The sequence below is a fragment of the Notothenia rossii genome (genome assembly GCF_949606895.1).
Source record: "Notothenia rossii genome assembly, chromosome: 8".
Classification (NCBI taxonomy): domain Eukaryota; kingdom Metazoa; phylum Chordata; class Actinopteri; order Perciformes; family Nototheniidae; genus Notothenia; species Notothenia rossii.
This window is the reverse complement of record NC_136906.1, coordinates 36,486,317-36,510,507: the sequence shown is the minus strand read 5'-3', so window position 1 is coordinate 36,510,507 and position 24,191 is coordinate 36,486,317. Positions and strand designations below refer to the sequence as shown.

Sequence of the window (24,191 nt, the reverse complement as noted above, 5' to 3'; positions counted from 1 at the left end):
GCCTAGACAGCAAAAGGCCTGACAGCCATAGGAAGAGGAAAGTGTGACAGTAAGGGAGTGTGTGCAGACTATCTTAATCAACACTTTTTACTAGGTATAGCAAAAGGTGCTTTCTTTGTTCTGATCAGACCGAATTCGCATACTCTGTCTGAAATACATTGAGAGTTACTTTTGACTCTAACAGTGTTCCACTGGATTCAGAGCTTTCTGAACTTATTTTCTTAGCAGCAAAGGGCATCTTTTGTGTTGTATTGTGTACAGTTGAAAGTGCACAGACAGAGGGTGAAAAGAGGTGCAGCAGCACAGGCAGTATGAGAACAATAAAGAGCTTTTTGAACATTTAAGCAGGAAAAACGTAATACTAATGAACCTGGAAATTAACAGACTATGTCCTCTTTAAGTTCTCTCAGTCTATAATTACAAAGCAACCCTGATTTCTTGGATTTCTGAACTTAAAATGGTGCAGGTGCTTATTAGATGAACTTAAATAACTCACAATTCATGGCAAAACTGATTTCTTAAATAGATAGATAGAGATTTATTGTCTCCCTTGGGAGAGATTTGCCTTGGGCAGTCGAGAGAATACACATAAACACAGGTATACATATAGAACAACCAGAGTCACAGATACACTACAAAGATCACATGGCATACATAAGGTATACAAACATACAGGTGTACCCATTACACTCCATTATTAATTAGGCCGAACTGTCAATTTATTGACAATTGAGTTAAACAAGAAATCTGAATTTACCATGCAGGGCAGGGCAGCCAATGGACCAGCACTTCTTTACAGCCCTTTGAAACAGAAGAGAGGAAAAAAACTAAATATTAATTATTTTAATTTATAATTCATTTGCATTTCATCCCCCAGGATTTTAAAATGGTAAATGTTTGGATTAATGTAAAATCTCCCAGAGAACAGCTCAACATGTAATTGTTGAATTTCTGACAAAATTCAACAATTTGAAAACTATTATGTTTGTTGTGTTGAAGGTCCATACCTGTTGTGTACTTCATGCAAACAATATAGCTACTAACCTTACTTTCACGTGTCTTTGACACAGATTGCACTGGAAACGCGTCCAGTTTGCTGTGATATTCACACACTGTAAAGAAACATGAAATTAAATTGTCCATAATCCAAAACTTGATATCATGTATGGTCTTGCAAACTTTTAAGTTGGGTTTTCAAATTGAAAAACACCATTTGTAAGGCCTCAAACAAATGCATGTCATAATTTCCCCATACTTTATATATGACATAATGCACCTCTTGGGTACCACAAATGACCACATAGTGAACCACAGATTATCTCCATGTGCCACAAAGCTTTTTTTAGGAATCAAAAGAACTACTATTATGTCAAAAGTTGTATTTTTTTTTTATTACAAATCTGTAATGCCTGTATTTTTTTTCATACCTTCCTCCTTGTTTTGTTTTTTCTTGCCTCGCTTCTTTTTTGCTGATATTTTAACAGCTCTCTTTCTATAAAGAGAAACAAAAAACAAGTGTTAATTGCAATAGTCATGTGGTGTGTGCTTTGCAAACCAGGGAAGTACTTGCGAGAACACTTACATTTTACGAAAAAGTTGGAAAAGCAAAGAGTGAAAAATCTTCTGGCTTAGAGGCCAGTTGGTGGTGCTACTTTTTTTTTTACACTGGCACTTTTTTTTTAACCTTTCTGTATCTCATATTGTATAGAGTCAAGATTTCCCTCATTGTTCTACATCATATATTCTATATTGATACCTACCTGTCGATTGCTTTTTTCTCTGCCTCAAACTCTTCTTTCTCCACTTCCACCACCTGTTCTTTCTCCTTGCCTGCCTCCATCTCTCCTGCCACCACCGGTCCAAACTCTTCCTCTGAGTCCTTCTGTCCCTCCAGCTCTCCTCTCTCCAGTCCTTCACTCGCTAATCTGTCTGTCTGTGTCTCTATGTCCCCTTCTGTCTCCATCTCCTGCATCTCAGTAGTTCCCTCAGTCTCATCCATTTCACCTCCCTCCCCCTGTTCTGTCTGGTCATCTTCTTCTCCAGTCCGTTCATGCTGCCCTAGACCCTCTGTCTCAGGATCCCATGCTTTGAAGTTAAACAAAGCAGACAAACAATACATTAAAGATGTAGTGCAGGGTTGAAAAATGATTAACCAAAAAATATTAAAGTTTAACAAAGAAAAAGGAATAAATGAATTGCCCAAAACCAATTTAGGTTGTCTAAAATATTATCTGACTGACATTTCTATCTGATCCATCTGGATAGGTACATAATACAGGATTAAACTTAATAAAGAATCATGAATGTGCTGTGAACTACCTTCTAAAAAGCCTTCAAAAAGGCAAACCATTTTTTCCAGGACCGCATGGGCTACCAGTGGCAGCTCGAAGGGGCACTGGAGCTGGGCCGTCCACTTCTTATTTTTTATTGTGGTACTTCCCCCAGAAGAGGAGAGGAAAGTACCCAAGGGCCTTCAGTTTTTCGACCTTAAAAACAAAGAAAAACATATAGACAAACATCACACAAATAGATACAGACAGAGATAGATTTTCCAGGCATTGTTAAAAAGGCAAGACTTTAAAAAAAGAGAGTTGGCAGTCCACTCTCTATAGTGTGTCTTAATCAGAGAGAATCATCAGAATAAAACACCACTACTATTTTCGAAAGAGACAATTTTGTTCCTGTTCTGTTTTGCCATTCATTAGCATCTGCCATGAAGTTATATTCACTCTACCACATTACAAGTGAACCAAAGGAGACACCTCTTAACCACACCGCATTGGCCGTCGGCCATGTTTTTGTGGTGTGTCCCGCATCATTGGCATTTTTTGCCATTCCCAACAACCTTTGCTGATGATTCAACATGTTGAATTGGCAGCAGAGCTGTCTGCAAAATAAGCTAGCTTAAGGAAATCTGTGCACAAGAAGAAAAACGGACTTGAGGAAAACTAACTACTACAGTCCAAAGGCTCACACAAAGTCTTTGAATTTGTTATCTCATCTGGTCGTTCTATTACTCAGATATTCCCAACATGAAGCTGAGTGAAGAGTGTTGTGAAAATGTTTTAAAGAGTGTATCACAAACATTGCCTTTATTTCTAGAGCCTTATGTATTTTATTGTCCCTTTTGAAATGAGGAAGACATACTTCTGCCTACTGCTGTTATGGAGAGTAGAATCCTCTTATGCAGGTGCAGAGTGTAAGTGAGAGTTGGCAGTACATTTTAATCTGTGTGGTGTTTGACCTTCTGGCTTAAACGTAGGCAACGTGAGGATACCATACGTCGCTACTAGTTCTTTGATGTTGGTTGGTGAGTCAGAACATTTAGTCTAAAATTGCTTTGGGGGGTGGGGATGAATGGCAAACAATGTTGACAGGGCTAAAGTCAATGTATCATTTTTTATATTTATACTAGCTAATTATTGAAATATTGCAAATGCATTTGGGTTAATGAAATCTTGACACATAATTGAATGACATTTCAAAAGTTGTTCCTTCCCTGTACAATATAGATTCAATTAATATTTCTCTAATGTTGTGGGACAGTAACCTTCAATGACTGACCAAAATAAAATAAAATGTTTATTACCACCAGGGCAGAATTATCGAATATCTTCGATTGATTTCTCGACCGGTGTATTTTTTTGGCCCAGTCTTTTGCTTTCTGCCGGAAATCCTTCATACGGGCCGTGTGCCTTGATTTCAGCTCCAACATCTTCCCACACTGAGGAAGTGAGAGGGAAAGAGGGAGTAGGAAGGACATACTTACTTTTTCTGATAGAAAGACAGTTATAAACAGTTGGGAAACAAAGTATTGCTTATTTCTTTCTTTTAACAATATATATTATAATATAATACTTCCCAAAAAAATGAATCGGAAAATCAATTAAATTCAACTGATTGTACAGACTGACAAAATATGCTACCGAGTAAATGTACCGGATCATTTATTCAGCAGGCTAACCAAGTTAGGATATCTAATTAACAGTATACAGAGGGTCCACATTCACTTTATCTAACTATTTGTAGCAATTCATATTTTAATTGACACTATGAATGTCCATTATATGGCCTCATATATAATCATAATAAAATATTATTTATTTTTAAAAATCAAAATATTGTTATTTAAAAGAACCAACAGTCAAACTTTTCAATGGAACAGGCACATGCATTAAATGTAATGTTCTAAAAAACACCTAGTCATTCTATAATTTAGGGTACATTTCACATCAACAAAACTGGAAAAAAAAAAGTGTCCTTTCTCAATAGAACAATCAGTCGTTCAAGTTAGTATATTCCTCAGTGTAACTAGTTGCAAAGCTTAAACCTTTTTTTTTTTTTTTTATTTGAAGGGAAAGGATGTTTTCACTACTCAGTTTGTCAACTATGTTACGGACAAACTTGATGTCATTACAATCATTTGATTAAGTCCTGCACTTCAAGTAAAATCCAATTTGAAAGGCTCTTGAGTCTATTCTACCATATATATCCAAAGATTTTTAAAAGATTCAAAAATAATTGTATTAAAGTTTTGTTTTTTCATGTGATATGTTCAGCACTGTCATTAAGGATAGTGATATTTTCTATTATAAAACTACCATACAGGTCATTTTTGATAGTTTTAAGAGATGTCACGTAAAACTCCAACCTGTGTAGATGTACATTATGCTATAAAGGATATCAGAAGCACTATTTTAGATATTTTAAATTTGAAAAAATGAGGTGCAACATAGTTGACAATGAAAGTCACACATTTGACGCAAATAACATAGTTGACTGGACACATTATTAAACATCAGCACTATGTTTATTTCAAGGAAGAAGTGCAAAATTCAATTGAAACATTCAATTAATTCAATTATGAAACACCAAATTCATACAAAATACATTACATTTGAAATGTACTAACAAGCAAAACAAAACATCACACAGTGCAAATTAAACATTCCCTCTGATCAGTAACCGGTGAAGGGTTGGAACAAGTTCTTCTAATTCAGACATTCAGAATTCATTTCTAATTAAATACCTACAGAAAAGTCTAGTTTACATTTACATTGCGAAATTTGACGGTTTTATCGAAAGTGACTTGTAAGTCAGACAAAGATCAAACCCACAGTAGAGGAACAAATAAAGAACAGTTTTTAAAGTAATGGTTTTGTAATGGGTTCAAACCAGCACAGGGGTCCAAGTGAAGCCTTACCTAAAAACGAAATATTAAAGAATTGTACAGTAACATTAATATTCAACAGAACTCATTCAATTGCAACATTCAGTTAGACCTTTTAGAAACTAGACCAGATGTCTTTGTCAATCTCCACGTGGCGTGAGGTCACTGACTTTGGAGGAGGAATCACTCTCAAAATGTCCTCAGAAGGCTACAAAAGCACATCCTCTCTCAGTGGCCAGAAGAACCGGTTGACACCGGCAACGTGCATGCACTTTACCTTTACCTGCTGTTGCTTTTAGGTGCTTGAGGCAGCGAAGGGGTTATTTGCTGAACCTCAAAACTAAAAGTATGAGTGTCATCACAGCGACACTCATGACTTTGTCTAGCGGTGCAAGGGCAACTTACATCTCGATACAAGATCTCTCCTGGTGCCCTTGTGACCACCTGGTGGATACGCATAGTTGAGGGCACTGCTGGCAGATGACTTGGCATCTTGTTAATTGCTTCATCCACCAGATTCTCTCCGATGTAGAACACCCTAACTGTTCCGCTGTTGACCAAAGCACTGTAGAGATGTTCTGCTGAAGGGATGTCATGACCTTGGCTAATAAGCCTGTCAGCCGTTCGCTTCAGGAGGCCTCCCACTCCATCTGGAGCACCCTTCCCATGGCTTGCCTCCAAAAAGTACCATGTCCCCCTTTTGAAACCACGGTTCATCAGCTCTGTGCTAAAGAGGAAGACGTTTCCCTTCTGTCTGTATTGCGTGCATGGACCGTCACTGAAGAAATGCACCACCTCGACAGAAGGATACGAGGCCTTCACTTCATCCAGGATGGGGGAAAAATGTGCCCAAATGGCAGATGGGCCTTTCTCCTTTGATGCCGAAATTGTGCCAAAGCACATGTGCTCTGCTGTCCCACCAACATGAAGGATTCCTGTGTGGAGCGTTGCTTGCTTCTGGTTTGGGGCAAAGTGCATTGCCTGGATTTCTGCTGCAAGCTTACATGAGTAATTCTCCGAAAAATCCACATGAATCAAGCATTCTTGGTTGGTCATGCTTTTTCTTAATTCACGGTAGTGGGTGAACTGGCTTTTAATGTTAAATGTATGCCGTTTGAAATGTCTCAATTGGCCTTGAAACATCTCCAGCAGATCCGCCAACACTATGTCCTTTTTCTTCTTCACAGTGATTTTCATGGGGACCTTGTCCTTTTTACCATCTTTGTTTTTCTTTTCTCTGATGACTGTTTCAGTTGACCACTGAGTGAGTTCGACATTTGCCTGAAGGTTAACTTCTGCTGCTATGGCAAACTCCTGTCTTTTGCAGTGGGGACACTAGTTGTACATGCAGTCCTTTGAATTTGGATTGCAGCTTATTGATGTTGTCAGGTCTTCCATGTCCACGCTCCTAATTAACTTAAGAGTGTGAAGCTTTTCAGCCAGAAAGGAAAGATTCTCATGAACCTTGCAAAGACAGGTTTGTCTGTCTGCAAGTGTTGGGTTAACCACCCAGAAGGGACGCATACGACAGAACAAGGAGTACGAGAGATTGTAATTAAGATGTTCAGTGAGAAATCTCCTGTGGAGGTTTCTCAGGGTATAATTTAAAAACCTCTTCTGTTTCTTTATCTTCCGCCTGGTGATTGTTTGTGCTTTGCCTGCTGTCAATCGGCTGCTTTCATCTCTCGTCAGGTAAGCAATGACGCTGTCTTGAATTCGGAAGCATAGGCTTCGGTACTTTATATTGCCTTCAGCAGGATTCTTGTTCCTCTTTCTGGAGATGTGTAGTGCTGTACGAACTTCTTTTTGTAATCCATACTTTTTAAGGATCTTCCCAGTTAGAATTTGTGACATTGCCTGCCTGTGTGTTCTCCTTTTGGTGGTGGCAAAGGCGTCCTTGATGTTGGCCATGAGGGCATGATGAACAAGCAATGATCTCCGCACTTCGCCAGAAACAGGGACATTGTGTAGCAGTCGCCTTGTTTTTGATGCCGGGGACTCTGAGACCGCGCAGCGTCTTTTGAGTCTTTTGCGTAGTTTGTCTGTTGTTTTTTTTTGTTTCCCGAGCAAATGTTTCAGTTTTTGTATTTCTCTGTGTAATTTTGAGTGTTCTCTCCTGACCTTTTTTCTTCCAGCTTTTTTCTGTCTGAAATAAACAAAATAAATTACGTTACAGATAATGTGCTGTGTATACAGCATATTAATGGAAACCTTCTACTTTTTTTCCTGTTGAAAACATAAACGTGTTTCTGTCTTGCTATCATAAATCTCTACCTTGTTTCCTGAGGTTGATGGACAACTTCAACTTGGCCGTCTGGACTGTCTGGTGGTGTAGCTAAGTTGTCAAGCCTGTGTTGTCTTTCTCTGCTTCTCTGCTGTGCCTTCCTCCAATAGGCCCTCTTGCTTCTTTTATCTCTGTCACTCATCTCTGCCACTGTTTTCACCTTCCCTTCTGATCTGAACCTGTGCCATGCCTCTCTCTGCTTCTCTAAATATGCTGCCCTTCTTGCAGGATCAGCATCTCAACGAGCCCTGTATATCCGCTGTTTCTCAGCTGCTGACATCTATTTTAAATAATTGGATAAAAAAGTGTGTTGAGACATCTGTAGAATGATAATGCTGTGTAATGACGTCTACATGTCATACAAATTGTCAACTAGGTTACCTGTCAACTGAGTTACCCAGTACTGAGGTAACTCAGTTGACAGGTAACCTAGTTGACAATTTCCCTATTTTGACCCATCATTTCAATGGTAGGCCTTGCCTGGATGACCACATGTCATTTTCTTGAACAGGTTAACATCACATTTGAACATATCATTGAATTAAAATCATTAAACAACTTTAAACCATAACAATGTATGTAACATTGTTGATGGTCAATTAAAATACTCATTGACAATGTGCTATTATCAGTGTTGGGAGTAACGCGTTACTTGTAACGGCGTTACGTAACGGAACTACTTTTTTCCGTAAATAATAACGTAACGCGTTACCTTTCCCATTCAGTAACGCCGTTATTGTTACTGTGGTGCTAAGGGGCTCGTTACTCGTTACTATCTGTGGTCCAAATGGACGGTTTCTCCCTGCTGCGCAGAGCGTTGCAGCGGAGCCTGTCTGCTGCCTGTCAAGAGTGTCAGTGGTAAATAGTCATCATGAGTGAAAGACGGGACTGTCACCATAGACATCTAAAATAATAGACTTAGCTTCTACTGCTTGGTCGCGTCAGCGCCAGTGGCAGTAGCGGTAGAAGCTACATCTATTCTTTTAGATGTCTATGGTGCACACTATGAACCAATGCGTTGAAAATGAGCGATGATTGGTTGACATAGGTTAAAGTTTCAGGCTAAGCCAATCAGAAACAGACATGGGCGGGTCTTCTTGCCTATAGGGAAATAAACACAGTCACACACACACACACACACACACACACGCGACAACGTACAGCAGCACACAAACTCAAAAACAACACAAGAGCGAAAATACAGCATGGAAAATAACGACGAGACCAACAGCAGAAGTTTCGCAGGTTGGAAATATAAGCATTATTTTACCTTTATAGGAAAAAAAGATGAAAAAAATATAAGTGTCAAATGTAAACTGTGTGCAGGACACAAAACGCTGGCTTCCTCATGTACCAGCAATGCCAACCTCATGAAACACCTAACAAAAGTGCATGGGACTATTAAACTAGTCGCCAAAGATGATGATCCCACTACCGCCTCTACCTCCAGTGACACAGATGGAGCACCTCCACAGGCAAAACAGGCAAAAATCGATTTCAAATTGCCACAGCATGTCATCACCCAGAGGCAACTAAACAAATTAATAGCCAGGTATGTTGTTGAAGAAATGCTGCCCCTGTCAACTGTTGAGTCAGTCGCCTTCAGAGAACTAGTTGGCAAAATTCCAGTGACAGTGAAAGCAGGGATACAGTGCAGAAAGACATTTTCCAAATACCTGGACACTGAATATGCTAAAATGGAAGATGAGGTCAAAAATACTTTTAAAGATTTAGAATACCTCTCTACCACTGCAGATATATGGACTGCACATAACAAAAGTTTTCTTGGTGTAACTGCACACTGGATAAACCCACAGAGTATGCAACGTGGAAAAGCAGCCCTGGCTTGCAGAAGATTCAAAGGTCGGCATACATATGAAAGTATTGCAACTGAGCTAGATAACATTCACTCATCTCATGGCATATCACAAAAAATTACAGCAACAGTCACAGATAATGGCTCTAACTTTGTCAAGGCCTTCAGAATGTTCCAAAAACAAGAGGAGGATGAAGATGTGGATGCAGAGGATGATGAGGTGACCTTTACAAACATAGGGGATGTATTGCTGGATTTAGCTGCTAATGATGAAGATCTAGATGTGATCACCTTACCCCCACATCAGAGATGTGCATCACACACACTAAATCTCATCTCATGCACTGATGTGGATAAGTGGTTGCTCTCAACACCTGAAACAAAGACAGTCTACAGAAATGCTACGACAAAGTGTGCAGGGTTGTGGAACAAGGCCAGTCGGTCACCACAGGTCTCGGAGCTCGTGGACGAGATTATTGAGAAGAAGCTGCTAGTACCTTGCACAACTAGGTGGAATTCATTTTATGATGCCCTGGCTCGAATTTCTGGGATACCAGTGGTGGAGTTGAACACCATCTGCTCCAAACTCCAGATGAAATGTCTCAGTGAAAGGGAACTTCAGTTTCTCAGAGAGTACTGTACCGTCATGCATCCACTTACAGTGGCACTGGACATTCTTCAGGGAGAAGAGAATTGTTATTATGGCACACTCTTACCCGCACTGGAAACATTGATGTCCAAGACTCTGGAAAAGAAGAATGGACTACAAATCCTTGTTGGCCTACCAGATGCAATTGTGCAGGTAAGAACTGTGATTTATTTAATCAATTTAATCAATCAGCCTCTTGCTTTGCATTTTATAAACGTCACTCATGTGTGCATAGGCTGTGTGACAGTGTGATTGATATGTACTGTATGTGTGAAACAATAAACCTGCAAAGCATTTTAGCTGTAAAGTGTGCAATGTACATGTTGTACACCATATACAGTAGGTTAGGCCTACACATTCTGTGTCCCTAAAAAAAATGCTCATTATGAAACTAGGCATATAATGTATAATGCAATTGTTAAAAAAAAAAAAACTGCTCATTATGTACAACTCAAATGATTTTTTTGTCTTTTGCACTCTTATACATCATTTCAGTCAATCAAAACAAGATTTACAACGGTTCTTGCAAGTGAAGATGCTATCCTGGCTGCTGTGACACTACCCAAGTTCAAGCTACGTTGGTTGCGTGACCAGGAGAGGAAAGACCAGGCCAAGGCAAGTCTGCTCGCAGAATGCCGCAAACGGATCCTGGAGCAGGAGCAGCAACCAGGTACAAGTGCACCCAACCCAACACCACAGCACAGCGCAGGGTCTGCCAAAGAGGCAGAGTTCTTTTCCTTCTCAGAGGATGAGGAATCCTCAGCTGAAACGGAAGTAGCTGATTACCTCAAATCAGGAGCAACAGGTTTAGAAAGTCTCAATCAATTTCCTTTGATAAAGAAGATATCTCTTAGATATAATGCAGCCACTCCATCCAGTGCCCCAGTAGAAAGACTCTTTAGCCTGGGGAGCCTGATTCTGTCTCCGAAGAGGAACAGGCTATCAGATCAAAAGTTTGAGAGGCTTCTCCTTTTGAGGTACAATCATTGGCTTGAGCGCTAGGAAGGAAGACTTTAATGGATGGATGTTTTCTGGGAATGCTGATATGTTTATTTTGAGAGGGGTAGATAGAGCGATAACAAATATTTAACACTACCTTCTGCTGGTCTAAAGAGACTGAAGGACTCTTGGTGTATTGTGTTAGCCTACTTATGTTTTGGTTGAATACCTAGTGTTATGCATTGCATTGCATAGACATTGCAGTCTTACTGAAAAGCATCTCAGGGTATCTGTACCGGTATCTTTACTTGAAAGGCTGAAAGCACTTTTTTCATAAGTTTATCCAACAATATTGATTTTGTTTATGCTAAATGGCCAGATGTGAGGTAAATTATTTTATATACTGTTCATTTATCCTTATTTGTTATTTACTGTTATTTGTGATGAGACTGAACATAGTTTATCTGCCAATGTTGAAGATGTCTTCAATTGATTTTTTTTTGTAATGCCAGTCTGACAGTTTATTTATTTTTTTGTTACACTGCCAAAAGAGTGTTGTTGTTCAATTGTTGTTACACTGCCAAAAGAGTGCAGTTGTTTTACTTGCACATTGCAAAAATTGTATTGTTAACTTTAAACTACTATAAGAATGTATTAGAAAGTTGAGGCTACAATAAAGATGCCTGTCAAAATTTCCAAACATCTATTTTGTCTTTATTGTACCACTACATTTCATTATGATAGTTGCTACAATGATAGCAGGTTGTCTTTTCTCTCACTGTGACACAGAAAAAAACACAAAACCTTTTTAAATTTGTTTTTATTATTTAAAGTAAAGTAAAGTAACTAGTTATAGTTACTTTTATAATTTAGTAACTTGTAACGTAACTAGTTACTTTTTCAGAGCAGTAACTAGTAAAGTAACCAGTTACTTTTTAAAAGTAACTTGCCCAACACTGGCTATTATACATAGAATATTGTAAAAAATTAGAGGACACTCACCACAGTGTGTTCAAAATGTCAGCCAAAGAGGAACATGGCATCAAGTGATGCTGGTGAGATGGTATTGGGACAAACCTTTTTTGAGTTAAAGGGGGGAGTTCTGTTAGTAACATAGTTGACAGAACTTTTGTGGACATTCATATATTAAGATATTTCAATTATTTAAAGGAGGAAATCCATTAAAAAAATATGATTATTCTTTAGTATTTAGACTTTTGAAATAAATGAATAATAGTTTTTATTTACTTTAATGGTTTTTATTCATTATTTTGAAACCAAGACACCCTCAACTGAAAAACGGACATAGCAAAAACTGTAAATTTAAGAACATCCTGACGCATTTCAAGCTAAATTAAGCATAGGATGCACATAATGTTTGTGGGATATTATAACATGCTTTCCAATAAAAGGCAAAATATGATATTTTTGAAGAAAATATAAATTATAATTATAATTATCATCAATTGACATCAATGGACATGGAATGTACCGTAAATTGTAGAATGATGTGGAGTGACAAAACTCTTTCCGGCTTTTGTTAGAAAAAAGTCACCACTTTGTTCGCCACTTTTATTGTATTGGGTTTTGCAGAAAACAATGAGATATTTATTGGCAAAACAAACCGCCATTTATGTATGAAAATGGCTTTGTCCGAGAGACAGCATAATAGACTGTATTATGAATACTTTAGTAGACATATATATATATATATAGTTATTAGGGCCGGGACTTTAACGCGTTAATTAAGATTAATTAATTACACAAACATTAACGCGTTAAAAGAAATTACGCATTTTATTTCGCACTTATTTTTGCCCTGCGGAACGTTTCTCACTGGATGAGTTTCAGGCGTACCGATTATACTGGAGCACCAACTAACGTTCATGACTTCAGACAACAACAAACTAAAGTGAACAATAATCAAACATGAACGAAGAAGCTGATGAGACCGCTTTGGTTGGCCCCGTGGATGGGAAATTTTGTTTTAAAAACGGACGGATGGAAGCGTCGATAAGAGCACGGTTGTATGCAAATTATGCAAACTTGCAACTTTGAGTTGTGCGCGCTGCTAAAGAGACGTGTTACCATGGAAACCAAACAATGGTGTAGCTGTATTAAAGTCCGAGTAGAAATAGTCGTGTGTAAATCGGATTTTGTCAGAAATCGGGAGAAATGCGGGAGAAATATGATCCCGGGAGGAAACCGGGAGAGGGCAGTGAAATCGGGAGTCTCCCGCGAAAATCGGGAGGGTTGACAAGTAGGACCCACACCCAACCCACACTCAACCAGATGACTGGTTTCAGGGCCAGGATAACTAAGTCCACATCTGAAAAAATAACCAGCTCACTGGATTGCACTCGACTGTAGACCACTTGGAGTGGTAGAAGAGAAGGGGCTGCAAAAGGTACTACAGATTGCATCGTCTGACACAACATATGAGCTGCCATGCAGAAATACAGTGACAAAAAGAATCCAGCAGCTTTATGACAATGAAAAGGAAGATAAAGAGAATTTATTGGAGAAAGCCGAATGTGTTGCCCTGAATGGGGATCATTGGACCTCGGTAAGCAATTCAAATTACCTCTGTGTGATGGCACACTTTATTGACATCTTCTCACTGTTCTCAGGTCAAATATTTATATGCGATTAAAAATGCGATTAATTTCGATTAATTAATTACAAAACCTCTAATTAATTAGATTATTTTTTTTAATCGAGTCCCGGCCCTAATAGTTATATGTAGTTATATTTAACTTTGTGCATCTACGATTTGCGCAGTTTGATTTTTCCAAACAATGGGGGCACTGTCTTTTTGTGGATCCACCTGGCATCGTTGCTACATTATGAACAAAACAAAAACATCACATGTATCACATATAGTTATTGGCATGACACAAAACTAAAATTCTTCCATATAACCATGTATGATTACTAAAGTCAAATGATATAATCCAAATGATGTTGATTGAATTCAACTTCAAAATAATGTTAAGTGTGATATCAAAGTTCAATTAGTAGCACTTTAAAATTCACAAATTCCAGTGTAATATCATAAATAACTTTCCATTTCTGGTAATAGTCAGTACGTATTGTGTAATGTTTTTTTGGCATGATAACATGTTTTCTATTAGCTATCATCATAAACCTCAAATCATGTTTGTTCATAAAATGTATCTGTTATTGTGTGATATAATGCATGTTTTTTGAGATGGAGACTCTACTGTAGTCAAACTAGTACTTAATATTAAATTGCTCCTATGTTCCTGAAGTAAATATTCATATATTCAGTTTTATTCATAATTTTCTTTTCGATTTTTATTATAGAGTAATACACATTTTTTTATATTTCTATTATTCAGATACTCTTTCGAGCTACTGTTGATATGAATATATTTGATGTTTATGCTAATTATTTGTATTGTATTTTGTATTTTATATTCCTGCTACATATGTTTAATTAATTTGTAATGTCCAATAACACTGGGCTGCAACGAAATAATTTCCCAATCTATACACTATTCGTTTGGGTTAAAAGCACGACATGTACATATGATTTAAATTATAAATTACATATCCATATCGGCCTACTCCTAAACTCACAGTTTATGTGGACCGGATCGTGTATCGGCTAGTAATGTCTGTTTAAATATCAATGGGACAAATATCTGAGCAGACCTCAGATTGGCTCGAAGAGTGAATATAAGCTTAAAAACCCGAAATACTGATCTGGATTCAGTAAAGTATTATGTACGATAATCACCTTAAACAGGGATACCAAGTGACATATAAGACTTACAGATGTATGCATTAACATGCCTTTTCCCCAAACATGATTTATAAGAAGTAAATCGCGACTCATTTGGGATTAAATCAGCTGGACAAATGCGTTTAAAGCAGGTTCAGTCGGCTACCATTACTTAATAACACTAACACAGTCTGTTCGTGTGTGGTGCTGTCACAGGCTAAGTAAAATAAAACTGAAGAACCATGTCATAACATGATCAACTATGTTACTATCGATTGATTTTAAACTGCAACAGCTCCGTAAAACGACAGACGTTAGCTAAGGCTAACTCAATGATGCTAACTGAGCAGTTCACGGTTTAACTAGCAAATAATTTGCACGCGTAAGCTTGTATGTCGACACATGGTGCTGTGTAAAGTGATGCAAAAGCTGAAATCATTTTAAAAAACACTGTAAATGTCTTTATTACATTACAGAAAACGGGTTTACCTCGAGGAACTCCGTGTCAAGGAGGGTTCAATGTCGTCGTCTTCTTCTTTTAATGGCGAATCGCCTTCTCGAATTGGACTGCGCTGCGTCCAGTGGACCTTTAACGAAACGTGCTATGTGGGAAACACCATATCCCAGCGTGCATTGCGGCTACAACATCCAAATCATCGAGCTTGAACCGGGCCTACGTCTGTTTCCGGTGACTTTATTTTGAAAATCAGTTCCTGACGGACGGCTAAAAAGCCCAATATTATAGAATTAAACGAATAAATAAAAATAAGGATAATACTGTGTTATTGTTGAGTAAATAACAGTGTGTTATTTAGAAAAGGATAACAAATTCGAAGGAAAAAAAGATTAAAAACAATACAGATTTCAGTATTTTGAGGCTCTGAGCCCCATTTATTTTCCTCACGGATAGCAAAAAAAGTCCGACATTATACGATTACAAATAAAATCAATAATCGTGGCTTGATATTGAGTAATAACATGTTTTTATGGACCACACAGCTTCCGGTCTTCTCAGACACGACCGTATCCATTCGTCTCATATGCACGCAAAACTCGGACTCAGAATTCAATGGGAATAGTTGGCGTATGATAGGCACGCAAAATTGGACTTTAGCGTATCTATTGCACGCATTTTTGCAATGTGTAAAGTCGTGTCATTTGTACGCAGACTGAAGAGAGTGGGTTGTAATAAACATATGAACATTGTTGCTGTGCAAACTTTAAAGACATGAAAGGTAATAATAACTAATAAATATATGAACATTGTTGCGGTGCATATTTACATTTGGGGAATACGCTATGTTTCAGCGTTAATCTCACCTAATGAGACGGGTGGGCAATATGAATGGAGCACAGCAAATCCATCCTGGGCTTAATTTTAGAGACGGCCACTCGGAGATCATCCTCCACCTTTAGAAGAGATCTGTATTTGTTTTTTATGTATGTCAGTGCCGAGAAAGTATTTTCGCACAGGTATGTGGAGCCAAACGGCGTCAGAACGTTCAAGCTGTGGGTATTCCCTCTCAACTGAAATCCAGAACTCAGAAAGCGTCTTCGCATTAAAAGCTGTCTTTAATGTGCGGTCACTTGACAGTTCAGTCAGTGCAACCTCCATGTCGGATGACAGATGACTTGCGGTCGTTAAGGTAAATGGTGATCTTATCCAGTCATATTTTTCCGGAGCTGCTTCCTCTGGGAAATACTTGTTAAAGTATTCCAGGAGGGCTGGCAGGTGGGTAGTGATAGACTTCTTCACAGAGTTAACACTAAGATTATTTTCCTCTATGAATTCCTCCAGCTCAGGAAACATGTCAATCCTGCCCATTTCAACTCGCGCAGTCCAGCGATACAATTTCCTCTTGAATGTGCAGATTTGATCATTCAAGGATTCAAGGCTTGTGTTTTCACCTTGCAATGAGAGGTTAAGTCCGTTCAGTCTGTCAAATATGCCAGCCTTGTTAACCAGTCAGGGTCTGTCAGGTGGTCAGCGAGCTGGGACCCATGCTCCGTGAGAAATAAGCGCACCTCGCCCCGCAGTTCATACAGGCGGCTGAGAACATTTCCCATTGAAAGCCACCTGACTTCTGTGTGGAACAGCAGGCCCTGATGCTCCGATCCCAGTTTGTTGCAGAGATTGGCGAACAGCCTGGTATTGAGTGGACGGGATTTGATGTAGTTGACCATTTTTATCGCCGTCTCAAGAACAGTTTTAAGCTCTGGGTCAAGCATTTTACTCGCTTGACCCAATTTATGTTACGCCCAGGTCTAGGGGCACCTAGGCGCAGCACAAAATGTGCACTCTCCCCACTCTTCCCTCTCCCAAAAACACAGACACCGAGTCAGAGAATGCCAAAAATTATTACAAACAGGAGTAACAAAACCATAAAACAAAACAAACCTTTAAACACAAAAATCTTACCTAAAGAAAGAGAAAATAAACATACAGGCTTCTTACCTACTCTACTGTAAAAACAGGAGAAAACGAATATTCAAAAGAAAAGGGTTTTGCACTCCTAAGAAAAAAGTAAAGGGTGTCTACAAAGACAGGTTCAGTAGCTTTTCTTTCAACAGTCTCACGACACAAGAGAAGGACCGGTATACGGTATAAATAAGTATTAGCACAACAGGACAGATATCGTAACGCAAATGTGGGTTGGGAGTAGGAGAAGTCAAGTCAGAGAGAGCGGCAGAGGAACTGCACGGCTGTAGCTTAATATGCTCCCGTCTCCTCAGGTGGAACAATCAGCATGCAGGAGGTAGCTAATCAGCTAACGGGCACCACCTGCTTGCTCACACACACACACACACACACACACACACACACACACACACACTCACAGACACAGGAGGAGGGAAAAATGCACACAAAAATGAACTAACGACCCAGGGTCATAACACCCCCCCAACTAAAAATCAAACATTTCCCCCTAAAGAAATGTTTGACTCAGATATATGGTTTAAAAAAAAATATATATATATATATTCTAAAGACGGACTCTTTGAGGACTAACGGACTCATAAAGACTCTAAAGGACTCCAACAGACTCCAACGGACTCTAACGGACTCCAACGGACTCGAAGGACCCTAACGGACACTGAAGGACTCTGAAGGAATCTGAAGGACTGTGAAGGACTCCGAAGGACTGTGACGGACGCTGAAGGCATGGTGGCCTGAACGCCTCATCAATTGCGCTATCCTCCACCTTCGTTGCAATGTTTCTTAAGGAGCGCAGCTTGGTTTGGATAACATCTATAGGGGATGATGTTTCTCTACCCGTCTTTTGCTCCTTCCTTTTTAGACTAGGACAGGTGACGATGAGGTGTCCTTGCTCACGGCAGTAATAGCACTCCCTGTTCTCAGCTGTTTTGGCGTTACCACGGGGAGGAGATTTTACCCTTCCGTCACTTGCCCCAGGATCACGGTGAACTGGAAGATAACAAACATTTCTATGAGTTATTACAAATGTATCTGCCAGTACCGGGGCAGCAGCAAGCGATGCAACTTTCTGCTCATTCAGATAGGTGACAATTTGATCTGACAGCTGATTTTTAAATTCTTCCAAAAGAATGAGCTCACGCATGTCCTCTATGGATGTGATTTTGCTGGCTTGACACCACCTATCAAAAAGGCCACCTTTTCCTCTCGCAAACTCTCCATAGGTCTGGTTGACATTTTTCTTACCATTCCTAATTTTTGTCTGTATGCCTGTGGTACCAATTCATACGCTCGAAGGACCGTGGCTTTCACAACATCATAATCTAGGCTCTCCTCAATAGTCAGGGCATTACAGACTTCCTGAGCTTTACCCACCAATTTGCAATGCAACAACAGAGGCCACACTCTCTTTGGCCACTGCAGCATAATAGCGATGCGTTCAGAAGCATTAAAGTACGTATCCACCTCTGACTCCCTGAAAGGTGGAACTAATGTTATCTACCTACTCACATCAAAACTGTCATGGGGATTTGTGTGTGATCTATGGGTAGGTGTTGGACTGGATGGTAGAGTGACTCCCCGCTCTACAGATGTAACACTTTTCAGACTCCAGCTTACAGCTTCCTGCCTACGACCTGCCTAAGACCAATATAGAGGAATGTTAAGCCCTCCCACTATTTTCCAAGAGGGCGTTGCCAGATTTTCAATTTCAGGTTTTAACCAGGAGATGGCGCTTCATTCACAAATACAGAAAGACAAGTTTCATGGACTTTCAGTTGTGTTTCTAAGAGCATTTGAACACATCAATATTTTAGATACTATACTAAAGTTTATATATTCTTCTAATTCAATAATATATAGTCTTTATATATTAAATAATCATAATAATAAAGTAAATGTTTACATTACACTTCTTTATTTGTTATGCTCATACTTTTACCTTTACAATCGTTTGCTTTAATATGCAGTATATTTGTTTTATATTTTTGTGTTTGCTTCCTCCTGCTCCCTTTCGGACACATACTGTATGATTTATTATTATTATTAATATGAAGATATTATTAAGATAAGATAAGATGTCTTTATTGATTGAACATTTTAGTTTAGAATGTGCTGTCCCACGGTAATTCAGAAGGCTCACAGGTCACATTTCGACCATTATTTAAAACAATAGGTGCTTTCACACCGTCTACAGTTTGATGTGTATAGAGGGAGCTCTGTGGCTGAATGGCCAGCGATTAGGTGTGGCGCATTTATCATAGGTGATCAGAGCTAACTGCCTGCCGTCAGATTTCATTTAAAAAACAGATCTGATTTTAAGACTATTTCTGCGCTCATAAAGAATGATAAGAATAAGAATAATGCGTATTGAACTAGTTTCATTAATTAGTGAGTTTATTTAACACTAGAACCAACAAACGGGTCAATATGTGTGATGTGTGTTGTGTGTGTGCAATGTAACTTTTTTTCAATAAAATATTAAAGTCTCCCAGTCCGTGACTTTTCCTGAAAGTGTGTTATGTAGCACCCTATGTTGTTAAAAATTGCATTCTAATAGCGGGATTTGACGGTTTTAGGTAGGCCTATACAAAAACCTCTGGCGGTTCTAGTGTTAAAGTAATTAGGTACAGTAGAAGCCCTTTTTTATCAGTAACGAATTTAGCAGTTGAACATAAAAGTCAACTAACTGAGGGTCACTTGCAATGAAAGTGTTGTGTCTAACTGTAAGCTTGTCACTCAGAGTAACCTACCGTTAATTTAGCTGCTGGAGAAGAAAGATCAGGGGGGAGGGGGGGAGAGAGCTGTGGTTGATGGGCCATTAGTTGTGTTGCTACGCTTTGGAATCCTGATCTGCCGACGAGGCTCCATTAAAATATAAATATTTTTAATGAATTACTGAGTTTAGTCGCGTTAATAACGTTTTAATGAAGTTGAATACAATAAATTCATATTTGTCAGTGATTTCATTTCATTTCATGTAGATCTGCAATAAAAATATTTTTGGGGTATGGGGGGGTCTGGGACCCGGATTAATCTGCGGCCGTGAGCTGTTATTTGCCATCATGACACGCATGGTGTTCTTTTTTTATATATTATAATGAAGTGCGAGCTGTGTGCTCGAGTCTTCCTGCCTGTCGGCTCTGCTCATGGATGTATAATAAGGCTCTGCTGCTCCGAGATGATGGTCTAGCTTCAGCAGCTACATTACCTACGGGTGCGTTCGTTAATATTAACTGCACGTCCGGAGTCACTGTGGCACAGACTGGACCACTGGTGAACAGCTGTTAGAACGGGCCGTTCAGGTGTTCAGAGCAGAGCTCCCTGTCCGAGCGGCAGAGCTTGATGTGAACTGAAAAGTTTTTCTGTGGCAATATTATTTAAGGAATCGTTGAGCTAGCTAGCTAGCATACATTGTCACTATCTGCTAACGTTAGCTTTAGCCTTCTATTTTGAATAGTTTTTTTCATAGGCTATAAACAGAGGTGGTATAAGTATATATATATATATATATATATATATATATATATATTGTAATTGAGTAAAAGTAGAAGCACTCAGATCTTGTACTAGAATAAAAGTAGAAGTACTCAGATCTTGTACTTGAGTAAAAGTAGAAGCACTCAGGTCTTGTACTTGAGTAAAAGTAGAAGCACACAGATCTTGTAGAATAAAAGTAGAAGTACTCAGATCTTGTTCTTGATTAAAAGTAGAAGTACTCAGGTCTTGTTCTTGAGTAAAAGTAGAAGTACTCAGATCTTGTACTTGAGTAAAAGTAGAAGTACCAGAGTGTAGGAATACTCTGTTACAGTAAAAGTCCTGCATTCAAAATGTTCCTCAAGTGAAAGTAGAAAAGTATTCTCATCAAAATATAGTGAAAGTAGCGACAGTAAAAGTAGTCATTGTGCAGATGGGTCCATTTCAGAATAATATATATGATATGTTTTATAATGATTGATCATGAAAGTGTTCTCAAAGCTGGTAAAGGTGCAGCTAGTTTGAATGACTTTGTATACTGCAGAGTAGCTTGTGGATTTACTCCAGGTGGAACTAAAGTCGGAATTAACACTTGATTATATTTCACATCATTCATCCACATCTGTAAAGTAACTAAAGGTATTAAATACATGTAGGGGAGTAGAAGTACACCATGTACCTCTGAACTGTAGTGGAGTAGAAGAACAAAGTAGCAAAACATTGAAATACTTAAATAAAGTACAAGTATCTCAAAATTGTGCCCAAGTATACTACTTTACTTGTTGAGTTTATGAACTTAGTTACTTTACACCATGTGGCTATAAAGATAGACAGACTAAGCCTTGCACAGAGGCATGAAATTACATAACATTTTATACCTAAAAACATAAAAGCCACAATAAATAAATCACAATTATTGTAGTTATTTTTACCTCCCGTATTGCTTTCAACCCACCAGCTTTTATGGTGTTGTTACGTCACTAACTGTAAGCTTGTCACATACAGTCTATGGTCACTCAGAGTAACATACAGTTAATTTAGCTGCTGGAGAAGAAAGATCAGGGGGGGAGGGGGGAGAGAGCTGCCGTTTCATTCAGACTGTTTAAAAAACGGTAACAACGGACTATTTTTCTTAGCGGATGCATGTCAATTTAAATCAATACATACAACTATTTTTTAAATCAATAAAAACATTTTCTAAATCCATAAAAGCATTTAAATTAATATTGGGAGTCATGTCGTTACTTTGTTGAGAATGTGGCCATGTAATAAGCGGGATCATTTGCAGCAACTTGTTCCTTATGGGGAAAAACACCCGTCGTTGGGATCCTGATATGCCGACGAGGCTCCATTAAAATATAAATATTTTTAGTGAATTACTGAGTTTAGGCACGTTAATAACGTTTTAATGAAGTTGAATACAGTATATTCATTAGGGATGCACCGAATATTCGGCCGCTGAAAATGATCGGCCGAAAATGGTTAAAAAGGCTCTTTCGGCCGAAAGGGTTTTAGCACCGAAAAAATATCACCGAATGCCAGAGAACAGGGTTACGTTGGTAAGCTAACGTGTTGTTGTGATGACGTAATCAAAACGCGGCGACAAGCACGGCGCGTGACCATGCTCGCGGCTGGCTCACAGCCAACATGTCTGCTGCTTGGAGATATTTAAAAATATCAGAGAAAGAGAAGCGGATTGCGATTTGTAAAACGTGTTCAGCTGACATTTCTCGAAGGGGTGTAACTGCAAAGACTTTCACCACTTCGGGATTACTCCACCACTTGAAATCAAAACACCCGGACAAATATGCGGAGTAAGATCAAATCACAAGCACTGACAGCGAGAGACTGTTCAGCGCTGCCTCTCATGTGCTTGATGAGAAGAGTAACAGATTTATGGCTGATAAAGCAGAGAAGCTACTGTTCATTAAAAAGAACCTCCCACTTTTCCTTCATAAGTAGACAAGGCTGGCTTATCATAAGCTCATCTAGTTCTACATGTCTACTCTATACCCACTTTCCTGAACAATTTTCATTGTGAGTTATAATTCACCATCTCAGGTTATCATTAGAGGGAAATGACAGCAGCACAGTGTTCAATATATTGTACTTTCAGTATCTAAATGATACAATGTTGTTTACATTGCTCATGAGGACAGACCACCTTATTTGAAGATTCTTGAAATTGTAATTTAATTTGTAATTGTTTGTGGATTTTGTATCCAGTTTTCACTTTATGTATCTTTATACAATGTTTACTACTTTGCTTATGAGGACAGACAGCCTTATTTACAGATTCTTGACATTGAATTGTAATTTCATTTGTAAATAGTTACATTCATGTGGATTTATCCATTTTGCCCATTTGTATGCATGCACTTATAGGTGCATTTGTTGTTGTTGAAGGCCTGGCTGTTACAGTCTTTATTTACACTATTTTGTTGTAGGCCTACTGGCCTAGATGTTTATGCAGTTTTAAAGCACCTTGGCTTTGTTCTGAATACACTTTGTTGTAGTTATCCTACAGAGAAAAGAAAATGGACTTGACTTGGAATTAATGTACTGTATGTATTCAAAAGTGCTGAATAAATGTTTTATGGACCCATACTAGTGATTATTATTTAAGTTAAGTTTTGCCATAATCATGTCTTTTTCCATAATCAGGTAGCTGAACAACATTGGTAAAAAATGTATACATTATATATATATATATATATATATTTCTATTAATTATCGGCCTTTCAGCATTCGGTTTTTTGGCCAACTGTTTCCTATTTTCGGTATCGGTTTCGGCCAAGAATTTCCCATTCGGTGCACCCCTAATATTCATATGTGTCAGTGATTTCATGTCAATTTCGGCGAACATAAACATAAATGATCGTGGTGAAGATGATGATTAAATCAGGATTAAAAATCGAGAGCCGGGCTGCATTTCCTCCCGTTCGTTTTTTTCGACTAAACAACATTATTTTGTTAAATAACAACATGGTGATGTTTTGTAAATGATTACATGTCTCTTATTTAGCACAGAGTATGATATCCGTGACATATGGATCTTAACAAAGTTCCGCTGTACATCCAGCGTACTGTATCTGACTTTATTTCACATGAGCTCCAGTGTGGAACCCCACTGCACCCCCTGGTGGATCAATGATCCATTGCAGCTGGCTTCATTATAATTACATTTATCTATCACAGGGGCGTTCTCAAGTCAAGCTGGAGGTTTTCCCTTGAGCGAGGGCAGATCACGTACCAATCACGGCCCTCGCGTTTCAAACTGTCTGAAATGAATCGCGACATCTGTATCTCCAGAACTTTTACCCTTAGGTGCATGGCTTCCACCTCCAACTCCTTGTGTCTGAGCTCTACCTCCCTGATGCGCAGAGTGTGTTACTGTATGTTCAATAAAGGTGTATTTGTGCTAAATCTTGAGACATTGCCACTGTATGTACTAGGCAGGGCCAATTTCTGGCATAGGTGACACAGGCGGTCGCCTAGGGCGCCAGATCCGGGGGGCGCTGCGCTGGTAGCTCTGGGAGGGAAAATGTTTTTTGACCGTTGGCGCTCATCCAAATTTTCGGCCTTGATGTAACAACATTCATAATTAAGTAAATGTAACACCCTTTTCGCCCCGGATACACGTTTAATTTTCCCTGTACGGTGGGCGCTGTAAG

The 24,191-nt window shown here is 38.8% G+C and overlaps 2 protein-coding genes across 2 annotated transcripts in view; one reads left to right on the top strand and one right to left on the bottom strand.

Annotated features, from left to right (window-relative positions):
• LOC307016798 (uncharacterized protein) overlaps window positions 1–2,037 on the bottom strand; it is a 28,694-nt gene extending 26,657 nt beyond the window's left edge. The window contains exons 1-4 of the mRNA XM_079646125.1: window positions 1,761–2,037; window positions 1,428–1,492; window positions 1,045–1,112; window positions 758–801 (exon numbers count right to left, since the gene is read on the bottom strand). Coding sequence (XP_079502251.1) covers window positions 758–801; window positions 1,045–1,112; window positions 1,428–1,492; window positions 1,761–1,999 — 416 coding nt within the window. The 5' untranslated portion in view covers window positions 2,000–2,037. The remainder of the gene's footprint in view (window positions 1–757; window positions 802–1,044; window positions 1,113–1,427; window positions 1,493–1,760) is intronic.
• A 6,040-nt stretch (window positions 2,038–8,077) lies between these two features.
• Window positions 8,078–11,811, top strand: LOC307014552 (uncharacterized protein). The gene is made up of 2 exons (XM_079642529.1): window positions 8,078–10,072; window positions 10,415–11,811. The coding sequence occupies exons 1-2, from the start codon at window positions 8,660–8,662 to the stop codon at window positions 10,919–10,921; spliced, it is 1,920 nt and encodes a 639-aa protein (XP_079498655.1). The 5' UTR covers window positions 8,078–8,659; the 3' UTR covers window positions 10,922–11,811.
• The last annotated feature ends 12,380 nt before the right edge of the window (window positions 11,812–24,191 follow it).